Genomic DNA, 19716 nt, shown 5'->3' on the forward strand with positions numbered 1-19716 from the left:
GGCAGGGAGGGAACAGTAGAGGGCCGCCATGCAGAGACGCCCTCAGCGGGCAACCCCCTGCCTCCGTGCGGGCGCTCTGTCGCCGCCATCTTGAGAGCGGGCAGGAGAACCCTCGACACGGTTTCGGGGGGGGGGGGGGTGGAATAATGAGAGTGACCCGTGAGGCTTCAAAGGGAAAGTAATAAAGAGATGGGATTGCTTTCGTGAACAATAGATATTAAAGGAGATATAAAGTCACGTTAAAAAAGAAAATATATATCGGTGTACGAGAAGAGTCTTCTGACGGCCTCGCTGAAGGGAAGGGGGCGCCTTGCCCTCACTCAAAATGGCCCCCGCTCCCTCCTTCCCCGCTCCCTCCTTCCTTCCCCGCCCCCCGCCGTCACGCCCCCCGCCGTCACGCCGCCCGTCCCCCCTCCCCCTCCCCCGCCTTCCCCGGTGCCCGCCCCAGGCCCCGCCCCCTCCCCCTTTAGGCCCCGCCCCTCGCCGAGCTGCCCCGCGCGCGCGCCGCGGCCCGTGGGAGAGGCGGCGGACCCGCGGCCGGCTGCGGCAGCGCGATGGCGGCGCGGCGGGAGGCGGCGGCGGCGGCCCCGGTGGTGGCGGTGCCCGGCTCCGGCTCCCCGTCTCGTCACAGCGGCGGCAGCGGCCGGGCGGCGGCGTGGTGGGGCGCCGCGCTGCGCCTCGCCCTGGCCGTGCTGCTCCACGCGGCGCAGGCCGAGAAGGAAGGTGAGCTCCCCTCTGCCCTTCCTCCTCCTCCTCCTCCTCTTCTTCCCCCGGCGGCGGCGGCGGTTGGGGCCGTTGGGCTGCGGGAGCCCTCCCCGGGGCTCTGCCTGCCCTCCTTTATTTTCCTTCCAGGGGTGAAGGCGAGCGGCCCGAGCTGCCCTTTAAACGCGGCGAGGGGAGGACAAAAAAGGCTGGCTCGCCCGCGGCAGGCTTCCAGCGGGGAGCGAGCCAGGGCGAGCAGGCGGCCGGGGGGGGGATGAAAAGGCACCCTCCCGGCTCAGCGAGGGGCGAGAAGCGAAATAAAGCCCCGGGCCGAGCGGCCGAGCGGTTCCCGTGGCAGGGCGGCCGGCTCCCGAGGTGCAGACTCACGGTGCGATGTGGCGCGGGGCGGGCGGGACGGGCTGAGCGCGGCGCTTGAGCCGAGGCGAGGGTTCCCGCTGGGAGCGAGCTGCCGCACCGGCGGGAGGGCTTGGGGGAAGGAGGGGGCGAAACAGCAGGGTCAGGAGGCAGAGCTGGGAGGGCACGGGGCAGGAGCCGGCGAGGAGGCCGTGGCAGTGCCTCCGGACCAGACCGCAGGGATCCTAACAACGCAGGTACCAGCGCAAACACAGATAAATAGCCCTTCCCCTTCCTAAGGGGCGCCTCAGTGCGAGGAATTCCTCAGTAACATCTTTTTCTACAAACAGGATGATGCCGATCTTAAAAACCGTCAATTTTGGCTCAAGGCCACCCCATTTCACTGTTTTCAGAGAATTCAACATGTAGAAAAGAGTGTGAAGAAGGCTCAGTATTCTTATAGCAACACAAATTTGTAAGTCTGTCGGTTCAGTCTGTAGTGTCTCGTGGTGCTAGAATAGCTCAAATGCAGGTGCTTCGGTAATGCGTATTTTTAACTCTGATTTTGATGGCATTCCTTCACATGTAATAGCTTATATGAGTATATGAGATTCATCAGAGATGTCATATGCCAATATCGTGGGATTGATTCATGCCCTGGAAGTTGGGACAGTTAGAGCCGTGGCGTGGCTTTGTTGGTTTGTGGAGGAGGCACTGCTTTTTCCCTATGGACTTCCTTGCATGGCTTTGTTGATTTGTGGAAGAGAGACTGCTTTTTCTCTATGGACTTCCTTGGCGTTCCTGGATAAACAAAGGCAGTTTTTGGTTCATAGAGTTCGAAAAGATATGCTTGAAGCCCTTCATGAAAATGGAAGATTTCGTACTGATCCCATTTCCTTGTGTTAATACAGCTCATTATTTAAAATGTACTCCTCGTGTGTAGACTCCAAGTAGTATGTTTAAGCTTACTAATAAGTCTTTGTTGGGTGTCCTGGATTTCTGCTCATTTTTTAAATTCATCTTTCATGGATTCCCTAGAACAATTCTTTGATGACCTTCGTTTGTCGATCATACGTTTAAAAATGTTGTCTCCAGTGTTTTCTTGAGTACAATGCCCATGTGTAGCCCTGGGAAGAAGACAACAATAAGACAAAAAAAGAAGCAGTGGATTTTTAAAGTAAGACTTTTCAAATGATGGCTTGTGAGATCCAGTCCCGCTGATCTGAACTACAATGTAAGTGCCACTCTGCAAGGGGCAGTGATTGAGCACAGAAGAGGAAGGACCAGTTTGGACAGTAGGTAGGAGCTCAAGATGAAGTGGTAGTTCGGAGGAAGGGAGGGGAGGGCATTTCAGCCTCTGGTGTTTGGCACCTCAGCTTCTACTAGGTTGTGTCAAGTTAAACATAGTAAGACACTGTTTAAAAAAAAAAAGCAAAACAGGAAGTAAGAAAATAGGAATATCCTTTCCATCCCGCAAACGTGGACGTATGTGTTTCACTACAGCTGCAGGAAGGAAACTGTGGAGAGGAGGTGGAACTGAGGCTGTGTGTTCTTGCTCCCGTCCTATTTCTGCAGTGCTCAGGTGAAGGTGACTGTAGGAAGACTCGGTGCAGTACAATTCCAGAGAAGATGCTGCAGGGGGAAAAAAAAACAAGGATAAGAGCAGGTGCTCAGATGGATGACAGACCTGAGAGAATAATATAATCGGAATATCACAAAAACAGAGTGAAAAATGAAGGAGGAGAACACTTCTACTATGCATGTGTGTGAGGAGAAGCTGGGGGAAGGACAGAGCCGATGCACAGAAGAGTAATGCTTGCTTCGTGTACCTCTGGAGTAGGAGCAGCAAGCCGTTCTTTGTGGAGCTGTCACAAGTAAGAAGAATAATGATGCTGGCGTGTTTCAGATGGACGTGACTGCTTCTGGTCCCCAATCCTAGTTAAAGAGTTTAGGAGTAAAAATGGAAAATAAACAGCTTTGCCATTTGTCTAACAGGGAAAAAACAAAACTCAAATCCTTTGTGTATACAAGCTGTAAATCAAACTTGTGAGGAAAAAGTGATGTTGCTGTATGCTCTCTCTGTGTTAGAGAAATAGAGCTTGTTGAAAGTACATGAAAAAAACATGAGAGCAGAGAAAACTGTATGTAGACTGGCCAAAAAATATAAGCATCAGTTTCAGACTAAATACTGCTGTGCGACTTCTTGTTTCTTTGTCTAGCTGGGTCCTTAGCTGGACCCTGTATTACTGAGGAATGAGTAAGACTGAGAAGAAAGTTGTTACATTTTTTTTGTTTTGGTTCTGTCACTTGAGAAATCTGTGAACCTGTAGCAGAAGAATGACATGACAGGAAGAAAGTGGTGCTTTCAGTCTCAGAGCTGCCTGCAATCTGGGAGGAGCGAAAATATAACTTAAAGAGTTTCTTTTGCAAATACATATGATTCTCAGGCTTTTTGTAGACTCATCCTTTTCTGGTGTGATTACCACGTACTGTGTTGCCACATGGATTGAGGACAACTTTCAGTTTTTATATGTGAGCATGTGGTTTTTGTTTTAGTTGTTTTTTTGAGGGGGTGTCAAAATATGCTTCTGTGCTTCAGGTTGAAGGAAGCCATAGTAATGCCATAAGCTCAGGGTCAGTATTATGTTTTGAAGACAAATGTCTGCCACGAGCATGCTTTAAAACCTGGGAATTGTTTTGTGCTTGTTCCTTTGTTCCTATTCAGTGTGTAACTTCCTGAAAAAAAAAAAATCTTCATATTATACAACAGCAACTTTTGAAAATTTTGCTGCTTTTAATTTGGAGAGCTGACTGAAAGCCCTTTGAAACTATCTTGATAGTTCTGTAGTACCTACCCTACATGTTGTTCACAAATGTGATACAAGACGGATATTTAGGCTAGGTTCAATCCCTAGCTGTAATTTTTGAATTCATATTTTAGTGCTGAATCTGGGAAAAACTTATACTTACGCATCTAAGTTTTGGCACCAGCTAAATCAGTGAAAATAATGAATATTATTTTTTTCTAAAGCTGGACATATTTTCTACTAATATCTTAGAAACTAAAGTAGCAACCAAGTGTAAATGATCGCTAATATAATGATGGAGGAGCTGAAGGGTGATCTTCTTGTTAGAACAGTGCACTGGGACACGGGTTCTTCTGCTTTTGTCATTGTATCTGAACTGGGACAAGTAGCTTTTTCTTTTTGCTTATATCTAAAATGGTAACCCGGGATAGTTCATATGAGTATCAAAAGTAAACCAATGCAGGAAGGTGATGTGGGAGACAGCTTATGTGTTTAAAATAACATTATAAAAAACTCTTCACGTGTTCTGCTTGTTTCTTGCATCCTGCTGTTAGAACTAATATGAAACATCCTACCGTTGATCTTAATGATAATGTTTTGACCCTGACATAAATGAAAATGTGATCCAGAAAGAATGACCTCAGTCAACCTGAAAACATTGTAGTAGCTGAAGTAGCGTGCTAAAATCGTGTACGGTGTGAGGCAAGCTCTGCGAGAACAAAAATTGTCCATGCTGTCTCACTGTGTTTTTGAAACTTAAGTTTGGGAGAGCTGGTGAGGCTGGCGCTGTATCTTTGCTTCCTGAATGATAAGTATAAACCACGTGCTGGCATTGGAAGGTCTCAAACTCATTCGCAGGATCTTTGGGCGAAACTAAATGTAAGCAAACATTGTAATGCAGCGGACAGGAAGTTGAGACCATGTATTTTCCGTGACCTTGTGTGTAATCTTGAAGTAACTGTTCCTCCCTCCTCTGCATCTCTTTCTCCCTTAGCCAGCGTCCAGTTACATGGTTTGTGTGAGGCAGGCTGCGGTTCCCTCGCTCGCAGGGGGAAATGTGCTGCGTACCCGGGCAGTGCCCGACGTGATGAAGTCCCTCCAAACTTTGCAGAAGTCTGTGGGCATTGATGAGGAAGTCTATGGGCACTGATTAATTCAGGGCGTTCGGTTGTAATTTTTGTGATTGATTGCCAGCATTGCAATACGAGTTGAGTCATTTGGATACATTTGTGCGTTTTAAAATTGCAGCTGGTTGCAGTAGAGCTTGATCATTTGCTGCGTAGCGCTTTATTTCACAACCTAGCCACTTTAGCTCTGCTTAAAGATAAACATACCATGATTCCCCAGCATGATTGACCAAGTTCACAAGTGTGAAGAGTCCTTCAAGCTGTACGCTGGTGAATCCGCTGGGAGCTTGACAGTAAATGGCGGATGCTGTGGTTCATGCATAACCAGCAGTAAAAGTCCTGCGACTGAAGCGCAACCTAGAACCAGTTTGGTTTGTTCCTGTGTTTGTGGGTTTGGCAAGAATAAAAGGCAGTGGAGATGGGTCTTCCTGCTGCTCGTAGCTGCTCTCCGGTGTGGTGCCTCCACAGCAGGAACCCACCCGGGTGTAATGGGTCCGTGAGGGGGTCCCTTCCTCTCCCTCCATTTGAAAGGCCGCTTTTGAAGCAGACCTGTGCTCTTTGTGGTGGTGCTGGGAGCTGGTCTGTGCAGGGCCTTGGTGGGCCTGCTCTAACTGGACCTGCTTTTGGCCAGCGGCCTCCGGAGGTCACAACCAGCCCGCCGTGTGCGGTGGCTGCAGGAGGTGAGCGCGCTGGGCGCTCCTCACAGAACCAACTGGTTCCCTTCCTCTGAGGTAGTCACCACATCAGAGCCTGAACTACAGTTATTTTAAAAGTTCTTTGTTTTTCCATTTAAAAAAAGTGTTGGTATTTCAACATTTTTGATGACTAAATGCCAAGATGTTGGATGCACATTTCCTTCTTGCATTGGGTGTTTAGGCCAGATACGGCGGCAGTAACTCCTGCTGCAAAATTCCCTTTTTCCATTCTGTAAAGCTTGTAAATTAAAACAGTTATCAAGGAAACCAAAGGAATCGGTGACCATTAGAGTTAAAGGGTAGATATTTATCTTTCTAGATATAAATACAAGTGCAGAATAATCTTGTGTCAGATACGGGTTTGTACAGAGGCAGCTGGTAAAATTTTAAATAGCAATGCAGAAATAAGTTATTTCTGTTTTCTGAAATGTCTGCATGGAATAATTAGAAACCTACTGACTGTAGCAAAGATGTGATGCAGTATCTGCTTAAAACTTAACATTTTCTGATAAACTGGCTTGGGTAGCTTGTACTCTGGTATATTACATGAACAAATTCAGGTGCCTTTTCTCCCTCCAGCAGTGGAAGTAGCAAAGAGCTGAAGGATTGCAATGTGATGCCACGTTCTGAATAGGAAAAAAAAATTTATATATATATATATATACACACACGCTAGTTTGAGAGTTTCCAGCTAAACTTACAATATTTATCATCTCACTGAGACTGTCTTGGAGGCCTTTTTAATGCCTCTTTCCTCCTGTTGCCTGGCATGCATAGCAGTAGAGAATGGTCCGAGAACAACTTGGGTTTTCTTATAGTCATTGAACTGGTTTTAAGGACACCTGAATGAAATGTAATGGGAGGAGATATACAGGAAATGAAACTATGTAACTAACAGTTACTTCTGTCTGTGTCCTGTATGAGTTAAAAATGTTAGTTCAAAGAACTGTTTGGCTGACTCTATTATAACATGCATAGGGTATTAAAGTTATTTTACCAATATATCCATTAGATTTTCTTCATAAAAAAATCTGTCTTCACAAGGATGCCTTGAGGCTTATCTGAGTGTTTTTTTTCAGTTGAACATCTAGATCTTGGTTGGACTGTACATATTTGGTGTAATAGAGTGCAGGCAGACTTTTAAAAGTTACTTAAACCTAAAAAACAAAAATGAAGCCCCACACCTTGGGTTTTGTATTTTTAAAGCCATTTGAGTCAGGAAGTACAGCTAACGATGGTGGTAAACAGATTAAATCACCATTTGCAGGAGTGAGAATAGGGGTCAAAGTTATGGCCGAGCATGGTTCTCATATAAATAATTTGACAAACTTATGTATGTTGAACCTCCTTGTATGCCCCCTGTTCATCAGCCTTGCTTTCTAGATCCACAGACCTGAAGTAGAATGGGTCATTGCAGAGGAGGGTGTTAGTGAAGAGAAAAATGGCTGAGGAAAGTTGACAGAGAGGAAGTTTTAAAGAAGGGCATGTTAGCTTTTAAAAGCTGAAGGTGCTCTCCTTTCCTTACAGGCATACTGTGTTGGAAACACCTCGAGGTAGTTTATTTCTTAGTGTGAAATTGGATGGCTTCAGTGTAGTCTGATCTGAATGGCTTATGAAATTCCTTTCTTTTTGTAATAGGTAAGCTGTAGGCTGAAAATTCTGACTCAGACTAAAGATGATAGAAGATATTGAAATTGAGTAAAGAAATTGGCTGGTTTTCATGGTAGCTGCTTCCACTGGGGGATTTTTGTCTCCCATTTGAGATGTTGATGTGTATGTTAAGTGGATTTAAAAGCTGGTTATCTGAAGCTTGTAAATAAATATGAAATGATATAATCCAGCAATACAGAAAAATAATTAATGAATCAGTGATCTGCACCAAAATATTCTGCAAATAATTACAGGCAGAATTTGTAGATAATGGTAAAAAATTATCCAGGCAACTTGATAAACTGTACGGTGTTTGGTTTTGGCTTATTTTCTGCAGTGGTTTATGCTTGCTTTGCCTTGGAGGATGGCTACAAGGAGTTCCTCTTGGCTCTGTTCTGGGACCTCTCTTACTTAATATCTTTGTCATTGCGCTGCAGATGGGGTGTGCTGAGTCTGGGGAGCAGTCGGTGTGCTCAGGGGCAGGGCTGCATATCAGAGGGACCTAAACAGATGGAGAAACAAGCTGACAGGACCATCACGGAAAACAGCAAGGACGAGTGGAAAGTCCTTCATCTGAGGCAGAATAACCATTTGTAGGGGGTACAAGCTGTAAACACTACACACAAGTCAGCAATGTACCCTGGCATCCCAGGGGAGTGTAGCCAGCAGCTGGAACAAAGTGGTTGTTCCCCTTTACTCAGCGTTTAGTAGACCACAGCTAAAACATTGCATCCACTTTTGTTCCCCCTGACCCACTGGAAGGCCACGAAGGTGACACATGGTCATGCAGAGAGGCTGAGGGACTGGAAGCAGCACGGGGTGATGGGGCTTTGGAGGGACCCAGGGGCAGCCCATTGATATCAAAATAGTGGTTCTCAACAAAAGGGAGCCAGACTTGAGATGCTTGGCAGGAGGCTGAGGGACAGTGGCCGTAAATTGAAACAGGGAAGGCTTGGTTTGCGCCGGGATGTGCTGGTGTGTGATGAGTCGAGTAAGAAAGTCATGTGGACTCTGTAAAATACCATTGAATCAGAGCTAATGCTATAAAGAGAGAATAGTACAGGTAATCTTATCCCTTCAGATGCTGGGAAGCCCAAGCTGTGTATCACCAAACAGGCCTCCAATTCACACACAACATACCGTGTGGCCCCTGCCCATAGAAAGGGTTATGCCACTTTGGTTGTTTGAGCTATTATAGGACTTCCTTACAAGAAAACAACTCTATTCATAACTTGTGCTGTGACTCTATTCATAGCTTCTGCTGTCAAACAGAGGAGGTTCACACACGTATCTTCTTGTTGCACTTGTAGATCAAGGTGAGGCCACCCAGGTGGCAGAATTGCCTGTAGCAGGTGGGGGCTGCTGCAGGTGCCTCTGCTACATGGAGTATGTATGCACAACATGAGCCTGAAGGCCAGCCTGAGAGTGCAACACAGGCACGGACTTGTTCAGGTCATTTCTAACGTGGATGGCTGGTGCCTCAGTGTGCAAGGATCCGGGTCACTACAGTGCTCTGTTCTGGTTTGGCATAACGAGAATATCTTTCGCTGTAAGGATGGTCAGACACTGAAGCAGATTCCTTAGGGAGGCTGGGGAATCTCTGTCCTTGAAGATTTTTGAGACCAACCTATACAAAAGCCTAAGCAAAGCGGTCCAAATTCAGTGTTCACCATGCTTTCAACAAGAGGTTGACCTAGATGGTATCTTAAGGTCCACCCTTATATGCTACCTCTGTGGTTGGATCTCCCTCATGACCTTAAAAACTCAGTTGGAAGTCATAGTGACTCTATCACAACTGATGGGAATATCTCTAAGACAGGAAAATCCGGAATGCTGGTAAAATCAGTGCTATGGTGGTAGCAATTTATATATAATTTTTATATATATATAATGTATATATACAGCTCAGACGGAAGCTGAGCTGTAATTGGATCCAGAAAGTTCCACGTGTCCCTGCATCACTAAAGGAAATTGATCGTAGAATTCAAAAAAAAAAAAAAAAAAAAGACCTCTTGGCCATTCCTTGTTGCAGTGTTTGTGTGTAAACTAGTCTTTATTTGTCCCCTAGTTTTTATTCTTTCTTTTTTTTAAAAACTTGTTTCAGTGGTAAAATTTATACCCCATCTTTCATGTGAAGAACAATGTTGCCATTAGTTTCCCATCTTTGCCAGCTGCTAGTAATACGACAATAAATTGGATTGTGCTTGCCATGTTAATATACGAGATACATTAAAGCAATACTTAACAAATGATCTGCGCGGCTTGTGTATCTGAGGAGATCCTGAGCAGTCTGGTCAGCGAGTGCTGCCAGGTCTGGCAGTTCTCTGCGTGCGGCTGGGGACACGGAGTGCTGGGTCCTACTGGAACCCGCGGCCGCCTCATGTGTTTGCGCTGGTGTTCGCATCCGTGTGTAACTGCGGGCTGGGGAGCCATCGGGGAGACGCGTAGGGGTGCCAGGAGCGACCATTATCAGGGATGCCCTTGCCCCCAGCTCTCCTGCTGCTTAATTTTGTCAGAGGTGGGGGGAAGCACTGAGACTCTCCTTGCCCTCCGAGTTATTGTTCCTAAATGTCATACAGGAGGGAGGGGGTGTGTGTGTGTGTGGAGCTTCCATATTATCATACAGCTGCTTTTATATTTTCATAGGGCTTGTGGGTTGCCTTTCACATAGCTTAACCAGGGCATGACCTGCCCAAATTGCTTTGGCTAAACTGTATCTTCCAAAATAATGAAATGCTGAATAAATTCCTTGGTTTGGGGGAAGCCTGGTTATGTCTGGTGCTGAAAGAGGGGTCATTTTCATTGACAGAGATTGAATCTTCACAGGGGGAGTTACTCTGCCAGTTGGTACCACTGAATATCATTATCAGATGGAGCAAAGACTGAAACAATTTTCCAGTTATCAAGGAAAATTTTATCAGAGTTCCAGGACTTGATGAGTACCGTGAGTCCTTTGATTAAACTGAATTTCTCAAGGGAAAGAGACATTACAATAAGGTACTAAAAATGAAACAGATGTATTTAGTGCGATTTATTTATTTGGAACGATAAAGCATAATTTAATTGTGCTTTAAAAGTACTTATGTCAGGGGAAATTTTCTAATACTGAAGGGCCATTTAATCAAGCATATTTAGGTTGAGACGTGGTGCTAGACACATCAAAGGAGAAACAAGAGAGGTATTTTTGAGTGAAGATAATTAACTGTTATCTTAGTTAAGGGGCGCTTTAGTGATGTGGGGAGTTCTGTGGTATTTGCAGTCTTCAAAGTAGAATTGGATGTCTCTTCAAAAGATGTCATGCAGCTAAGCCTAGGGGGTTGGAAATATTGGGTGAAATTGTGGTCTGTGTTACGCAGGGTGTCAACCCAGATCGTCATAGAAGTTTCTGAAAGGGTCTGACCAGAGGAGGTTGTTTATTTGCTTACCAGGGGTAATTGATTCCAAGATGTTTCTTATTAACAGTTTAGGATTCCCCCCCCCCCCCCAAGACTGGAATTCTATTTTGTTTCATTCTTCTTGGTCTGTGTATTATTATCTTCTTTCAGAACTTGTTGCAGTTCTTCTCCACCCATTTTTTTCTGGTTTTATCGGACGGTGCAGCCAGCTGTTTCCTGTGGCTCTGTTTCCCCACTGCAAGTGAACAGAATGCCTTGCTGAGCAATCAATAGCTGCTGTCAGTGCCACATCATTAGCGCTAGAGGTTTAACATTAAGGCTGCTTCTACCTCTTCTTGACCTTCGATCACTGCATTTGTAGGCTTTGCATGGTAGCTGATTAAGCGTTATCTTGCTGCTCTTTTCCTTGTCCTCCAGGCTTAATAGCTGTTTCCAGTGGACACTTGGGTAACAGTTGCCACATGAGCACGGAGAGGGTGGAGGTATGGCACTCCTCCCTCATAATAGTTCTCTCCAGTTGTAACCTGGTCTTGAACATGCTGCAAGTCTTATGCAGCAAAAGGTAAATTAATGTCTTCCAAGTTCTGTGGTTGTTCTATAAATTCAATCACTTGCACCCTGATAAACAACTGAAGAAGAAGGAAAAAAAAAGAGAGGGGTGTTAGGAGAGGGGAGCAGAACCGCATTGCCCATAAGGCCACTGTTCCTGTGTGATTATATCAGTTGAGATTAGTGATGCAAAGCATCCTCTGTAGCACCTCCAGATTCAGAGGCAGGAGCTGAAAACTGATCAGAAAGCATAGCTGTAGCTTTTCTCTGCTTGCATTCCCATAGGTGGCAAACATTTAGATGTTAGGAGGTATCTGCGTGGTGCTGTCTTGTTCTGTGGTTTTGGTTTTTTGGAAAGTATGAAAATCCCATCCTCCTTCCTCTTTTCTACAGAGAACAATTCTTGATCTGTGTTTAGTAAACCTAGGCTTATTAAGGTCGTTAATCAGCCTGGATGTATCTCTTAAGCAGGTCTTTGTGCTGTGTTGACACAATCCATTTTTTGAGTAAGTGGGCTTCATAGGTCTGTTCAGTGGCTTAATTTCATAGGAGTGCAAGTTTGGAAGGCTGATGTTAATGGAAGGAATAAACAATTATTGTCAGTTAATGCATTGTGCTCCTGAGGCTGCAGAAGCTATAAACTGTCTGTCACTTCTTGTAAACTAAATATTAAATGCTTTTATGTGCTGTAAAGGTTAGAATTCCAGTAAGTCCAAATTCTGTGTGCCCACATCCATTTGCAGTGCTACACGAGTGGTAAACTTATTGGCACAACTAAAAGTTTTTGTCTAAAATTTGAGAATTAAAATAAGAGAATGTGATGAAGATTGCAGACAGTTTGGAGGATTGCTATTTTTCCCTTTTTTCATTGCAGGCCAGATTATCTTGGTTTTGAAGCTAGTTACAATTAATTTTGTGCCTGTGCAAGCTCAGTTACAACAAATTTGTAGAGTTATAATCTAATTTAGCATATTGAAGTTATGAAACATTTAAAATCACCATCATTTGAAAGAATAAAAAAGCCATGATCAATTTGTATGGCCCACAGCTAGGAAAAACAAGTTATTTTCAGATGTTGGTCTTCTATTTAACATTCTTTTCTCCCATTTAATGATTTGGGAGAAGTTTCCATGAGTATCAGAAGTATTGTTCTCTTTAGTTTAAAATAATGTGATCTAATTTTTATTTTTTTTCAGATGAGAGATTTACTTCTCCTTATTTATTTAAAATAAGTGTTCTAATGCCCATCTATGAAATTCTTCATTGAAAAAACAGAATGCGATATAATTTCATACTAAGGAGTATTTTGGAGCCAGCAATTAAGTGTCTTTGGGGAAAAGACTGAAATGTTTAAAAGTAAAGCACTGACTTGAAGATGTTTTCAATAGGCATTTTAAAGCATCTAGCATCTTTTAAGGTAGCACTTGAGGTTTTTAAAAAATGGGGTCTTGTGATATTTACCGCTGTCATCTGAAATTGACTGTTTTGGTCAATGGCAGATAACTTTTTAAACTCATTACAAAAAAAAGATTAAAAGAAAAATTGCTCCAGGTGATGAAAATTAACGTTTTCTGTAAGATGGAAGTATGGGCTGAGTACGGAATAAGCATTTGAGAAGGGTATTTGAGTACCCTGTGATTCAATTTTTCTGTCTTTCTAGAGTCATTTTCTTAAAAATAAGACTGGTGTAGTATATGTTCTTCAGTCAGCTTTTTTTCCCTATGTATGTTTCTATAGCTTTCTTGCAAGAATATATCTATTACACAACACCTCTAGACAGTAAATGCTCCTGCTCTGTCTTTAAAAGAAACCTTGAAGCAGTTGCACCATCTTCTAAAACATGAAACAGGCGTGGTGAGTCAAGTACGTGAACTGTCTTCAGGACAGAGAACCACTTTCTTCCTTTATCAAAGCTGTACCTTCATTGTCTTTCTGTGGCCTGTATTATGAATCAGAATTACGTTGCCACTTTGTTTTGTGGCTGGCTTTTAAAACCAAATTGATAACTGAGTTACTAAAAATCTGCATCAGTCTTAACTAAGGGGGAAAGAGATGAGTGGATGAATTCAGCGTGACAGCTTTACTAGGAAAGAGCTTCGCTGTACGAAGAAAACTAGCCTGCAGCTTGTCTTATATCTGAAATCAGAGAAGACACATGAACAAGTTAGTAAAACATTACATGCAGATTTAGTTGGGTGTACAGACTCAAATTTGTGCCTTTGTGTGCAATAAAATTAAAATCGTTTGCTCCCCCACTCTTGTGGAATGGAGATCCATGCACTCGGGTATTGCAGTGCAAGTGATCTCAAGTCTCTGGTTTAGCTTTTATGAACTTGGGCACAGGTTTGTGCATAAGCACTTACTGGAGTGTGTGTTGTCTAAAGTCATAAAAATTAATGCTTATAAGTGGTAGTACAAAAGGGTGTTCTTAAGAAAAAGTAGACTATTCATTTTACTTAGGTTAATGTGTTGCTTCTTAGTTTCATATGATGATTAAAGTGCATTATTTAGGGATCCTATTTCAGCTGCTTAATATGTCAACAGAAAAAAACAATTAGCAAGCTGGCTTTATTAAGGGGTGGTAACTAAGAATGAATATATTTCTATGTAAAAGAAGTTCAAAATAAATTATTTTTGTATATGATCTCTACTACTTTGCATGTATTTACAGCCTTGGCTTTGATGGCTCTTCCTGAGGTCTGTTGGAAAAATTATTCATTTCCCTTCCTTATGGACCACTGGAAGAGAAGCAAATGAATTGGCTGTGGAACTGCAAGAGGATTGAGCTGGAAAGGAAGCACGCTGACTGGGGAGTCTCTCTGAGCTGGTTGCCTGCAATTCACTGGCACATAAGAGAATGATCTTTTGTGTTTCCAGTGAACTGTCAGCGCTTAGGATGTAGGCAGATGCTCAGACCGATAGGAACGCTGACTCTCCCATCTTGGAGAGATGGCTTCGTATTTTAAACAGCTTTTATCATGTTGAATGCTGAACTGAGGTGTGTTTCTTGAGGCTCACCAGACCTTTATATTCTTGAAGCCAATAAAAATGGTTGCTTGCATTACAGCTTAATGCTGTTTATCGGTGTGGTATTTAATTTTTAGCATGTGATTCTTCCTTTCATAATAATGTTATTTATCATTATATACCCAACTGCCTGTACTTTATATGTTGCTCAGTTTTCCACTGCTCAGGATGATTGAAATTGTGTGGTTGTGCATAAGCAGTTAATTCATAGTCAAAGGTTCAAAACCAACTTGTCCAGTTCTAGTTGTGCTGTTTAACTGGTAGTGGTACAAATGCTGTAATTACAATTACGTAGACAGAAGTGCATGACATTTAGCACACTGTAATTGGCTCCTGTGGTTATAGTTCTCTTGAAGTGAGCTTAGTCATTGAGACTAAGGGTTAGAAGTTCGACTTTTTTTTTTTAATAAAAAAAATCTTATTGTAAATTAGGAGAGATTTAAATAATCAACCTGGCTTTATTTTAGTAAGTTAGGACACTATTTCCAGAATTTGGAGAGAATCCACAGAGTAGATGATACCAGGATCTATAAACACAGCTTATAAAAGAGTAAGAAAATTGGTTTAGATAAGAGTTAAGGGAGAAAATACTTTTTACAAGCATGTAAGAGCATAGGTGATGATGCTTAATGTAAAAATAAACAGGCTGGTCTGGAGTAGCTGTTGCAGAGCTAAGTAATGTTTCAGAACAGTGTTTTTATATGCCAGAACAAATATTCGTATTGAACCAAAGTAGTTGTCAGTGGCTAAATGAAAGAAAATCTTGCAAAGCCACCTTAAAAATCAGATCTCAGTCAGAAGTAGGCCTCATAACCTATGAACCATGGAGAATGTTTTTTATCGTTACGCACCAGAAGTCTTGGCGTATTCAGTGGTCTCGCATTACATGCAGATTTATTCTGTTATATGTAATTCAGGCATATCTAAAGATTGATGTTGACTAACGGGATTTCGATACTAAGTTCCATCTTACCTTGGAGAACTGTAGGATTTTAAGATTTTGTTACTTGATACTTCATAGGTCTGTATAAAGTTTTCTTACTTTAAGCTGAAATACAAAACGCTCTAACCAGAGACAATTAAAATATGAATGTATTTGAGCCAAACATGTCTGCTAACTACATAAACTCGTGAAAAGATACTGCCTAATTTTTGAGGAACATTAAGTGAATTCAGTATCCGTTTTGGCCTAGATGATGTTTCCAGTTCTGTTACTTCAGGTGTTTACGCATCATCAGGTGCTATGGTATTGTTGAAGAGGAGAAAACCCTTTAAAATCTACTGGTAATAACGACTACATAGTGCTTTTCTGTTAAAGAAAACTGTGGTTTGGGGTGGAGGAGGAGTACAGCTGTGGTAGTGGGTTTTTGTTCTGCTTTTTTTTTTTCTTTTAAAGGGTTTGAAAAGGCTTAATAAAGGCTCTGTAAAAAAAGGGACACTTGGAGCAAGTGGAAAGACCTATGTTCATAGTCCTTTTTTACAGTATCTTTTATGGGTTTTTCATAGGAAAGCTAACTTAAGCAAAGAATTGACACTTCAAGGGCTGTAAACTGAAAACAGAAAATGAAACGGTATTTTTAGCATTTACTGTTGCTTATTTTATCTATTCTGTCAATACTAACCTACTGTCTGAAAGGAAGAAAACAGGATACACAAGCTGGAAGCTGAAAAACTTGACCCTGCAATCATGTAATGTCCTAGCAGTGAGAGTGACTGATACTGTAAGGGATTCTCCTGAATCCGATAAATTTGCTTCTTGAGGTGCTTTAAAGGGTAAAGGCTGTCTGTTTAGAGAGATCTGTGTATACCTTTTAGAGAATACTCTGGCATAGGCAAGGAAGAAAGGAGACTGATTCTTCTGGCCTTGAAATCCATGGATTTGAATCTTCATCCCTTTTTTTTTTTTCTTTGGGCCCTGAACATGCTAATAACACTTAAGTATGACTAATAACTATTAATCAGGCTTCAGGGCTTCAGCTGCCTGTAGGGTCAGGAAGAAATTATTTTCCTAATGCGTAATTTGGCTTCTTGGCTGCTGATTTGTGCAGTGGCGGATCATGCCGTGACAGCTGAAGTGCTTCCTACCCCAAATGTTGTGTAGTGCCCCTCTCGTAGCAGTTGCCAGGCATGTGGCAGGGGTGGCTGAAATGGCGCAGTCAGCAGTTCTTAATTTGCTGCAGTTCGCTCTTCCAGAGCAGTGGGGTATGTTTGCCTTTGTATTAGAGGTTGGCTACAATATTAGGCTGATTACGGGGCACGGTGGTGTGGGCACAGACTTTGGGAAGGAGTTTTTCCTCGAGAAGTTGTCGAGGACTTTGTAGAAGCTCTTCCTCTGTAGTGTGGGGAATGGTTCACCTAATACAGCGTGCCCAGATGATCTCACACTTAATTGCTGGCAGAGTCTTTTGGCATTGGTAATAGCCTATTCTCCATTGGTGACATACATATTTTGTGTAAAGGGGCAGAAAAGACTATTTTTGGGCTTCCACTGCCTTGTGAACTCGTTTAGCTCAGGTACTGCAAGTCCAAGTAGTGAGCAGCTGCTTCTAATTCTGGAAGGGGCACGTACTGAGAAGGAAGCGTGCTGCTGCCCAGGCAGCGTCTGTGCTTCGCTTTGAAGAAGCCTTTGTCCCTGCTGTGGGCCATGTCGGGCAGTTTGAGAGCTGCTCGTACTGGGGTTTGGGTGATCCTTTGACTCACCTGTGGAGGTTTTTAAAAATGTAATTGTTTTTGCCTCATTTGAATGAGGTGACTTGTTGCTTCAGCCTGAATTGAGAGTCGGAGGAGTCGGTTGCAAAAACGAGCTTTCATCTCGTGAAGGTATTTACTTGTCATTTCCTTGCTCTGATGAAATCACTGATAAAGTACCAACAGAAGCTTGAAAGTTAGTCTAAAACAAAGTAAAAGGTATAACCGCAGAAACTGCTTCGTGATCTGACTTCAGAAGCAACTGCTGTGAAATGGCCAGCAGCCAAGCTTTGCAGTGCATCTGACTTCACCTGGCACTGTCACCTGCTCTAGGAAAACATTTCTCAAATGATACAATGATGAATGGCACTTCTGTTTAACAGTGTCATCCGCTCAACATGTTCTGTAACATCTGCTGCTTTGTTCATAAGGTATACCGAAGATGAAATAACAGTGGAATGGCTGAGAAAAGTGTTTACGGAAGGGCTGCCTGCATTCAAACTGCTCAAGTGTAAGATTTTGGCTAGATTCTGTGAGCCTCTGTATTACTGTCCTTAGGGAAGAAATAATGCTACTGTCTGCTCTTTGTACCTACAGTGTATCATTAAAAATGGGGAGAAAAAAGCCTCATGAAAATATTAAGAGAAAACATTAAGAATTTGTAATTTGATGTAAAAATGTACATATGAAGAAGTAACATTTTGCATTTTACTGATAGATTATGAATAGAAAAAGCTGTTTTCTAATTATTATTTTTCCCACCTGATGTTGCAGTCACATTCTGCATATTATTCATCTCTGGAGCTGAAAGCTAGAAAACTAAAGGAATACCAACAAGCCCAACCTCAGAGGTACAATTCCTTTTCACTGTTAGGAAAGGGGTGCTCTTATTGTTTTATGAAACTAGTGTTGTTAAACTTATTTTCAATGAAGTACAATAAAAAACATCAGTTCATTCTGGATTTCTCCCTAAGTTAGAAGTGGAGAATTTTCCCTCAGTATCAGCTAATCCATAGCTTGGATTTTTTTGCTCAGAGGATAGGCATGACTTTCGTGTGAAATCCTGATCCACTGTCATACTTTGGTTCTAAATGTAACATGTCAGAGCTTTACTTTCTTTTTGTGCTGCGATTCTTGTATAGATTTTTGGGTGGTTTTAAAGACAAAAATAAACAGTGACTTAAATGTCGATTCAACCGGCAATGCACATACAAGAATCCTCTTGTTCTTTGTTTTACGGATTAAACTTTAAACTGACAGATCTGCTCCAGTAATTTAAGTTTTAAAAGCCCAGATCTTGATGAACTCTAGGACTTGATATTATAACAGCTGTTAAAATGCTGTTTTGTTCTGGTGTGTTTGTTTTTTTCCCCCGTGTTCTGTATAGTTCTTCATTATAAAGGATTGACAAATACCCCATTTCTTACCGTAAGGATGCCTTTTGTTTGTTCTGAAAATCATTAAGGTAATGATAAATACACAAAATTGTAAGTTACTGCTGACATGATGACTAGTCCTGCTCATGCCACTGTTATATGCCTGGTGTGCAATGCATTCCTTCATAGCCAGAGCCCGCCTCTCCCTCTACCATGATTTTCACCCTTCGGCATGAGCTGGGGCTGTGTTCTCAGCCTGGCCTCGCTCAGCTTCGCAATTCTGAAGTGTGGCGGCTTGAAAAGTGATATGTAATACATCATGTTGTTTTGGGGTGTTGGTTTTTTGCTTTTGTTTTGCATAAAAACAGACTTGGAGATGGCAGCAGTGATCTTTGGTTGGTGTTAACTTGTATTTCTGAAAATAGGAAATCAAGGTTCAGGAGCAGTGTACCTTTTTTTTAGGAGGATGTGTCAGAGTATGGGGGGAGCTAGGGGCCCGAAATGGGATGTGCAAACACTGATATGTCAGGTAGCATTTGAAAATAATGCATATTGCTTTTTCTTGTAAAACATCAGAGGCGAGTGGCAGTGTTGGTGACCTTACAATTGTAGTTGTTAGAACACTGACTTTAAAGGGGGAGATGAAGATTCAAATCCCCCTTTTTTGGGCTGTGATTGCAGTAACATCTTCTGGAAGCACAGTGTGCTTGTGTGAACTGGAAACCTTCAGCTTCTTCCTGTTGAAGTTGTGCCTCCTTGCAGAGAGAGAGGTGTGTGTTCTCACACACGGTTTGTGTCAAGTTTGATTAACTTCATCAAACTTAATTTTAAAGACAATTATGAAAAAGGGTGGTAGAAGAGGGTATGAGTTATTTATATGGAGGGTTTTTAATTTTATTTTTTTTTACTTTTCTGGCTTGAGGTTGTTACTGTATTTCATCTCAAAGACCTGTGATTTGTATGTGGGGGGGCATAGTCTTTTGAGGGGTAATCTCTTTGAACTTCTTTCCTTTCCAACCCATGTTCGTTCTTGTACAGTTTTTTATATTTTACAGGAAGGGCAATGCCCTTATTTCTTTGTCTTTCAAAGAAAATAGCATTCCCTACAGAGAGGAATTGTGCATTCCCTTTTTAGAGGAATTGAGAACAATTACTTGACCAAGCATTTAGAGGAAGTGAGTGGAGGAGGAATGCTCAATTTGTTTATCCTATATGTGACCGAGGCATGAGCTTTCCATTGACTTGAGTCATGTGGAAGTTCTTGGTGCAAACACTTCTAAACTTCCAAATTTTATTATGTTACTGTCAAGATGGGGAGAGTCGTTGCTTTCCTGAGGATTAGGGAA

At 42.5% G+C, this 19716-nt stretch overlaps 1 protein-coding gene across 1 annotated transcript in view; it reads left to right on the forward strand.

Moving 5' to 3' along the window:
* The first annotated feature begins 485 nt into the window (after positions 1–485).
* Positions 486–19716, forward strand: part of TMEM131 (transmembrane protein 131) — a 97555-nt gene continuing 78324 nt past the window's right edge. The window contains exon 1 of the mRNA XM_048048116.2: positions 486–723. Within this exon, the coding sequence (XP_047904073.2) occupies positions 555–723 (169 nt within the window). The 5' untranslated portion in view covers positions 486–554. The remainder of the gene's footprint in view (positions 724–19716) is intronic.

This window comes from Anser cygnoides, chromosome 1 (assembly GCF_040182565.1).
Source record: "Anser cygnoides isolate HZ-2024a breed goose chromosome 1, Taihu_goose_T2T_genome, whole genome shotgun sequence".
Classification (NCBI taxonomy): Eukaryota; Metazoa; Chordata; class Aves; order Anseriformes; family Anatidae; genus Anser; species Anser cygnoides.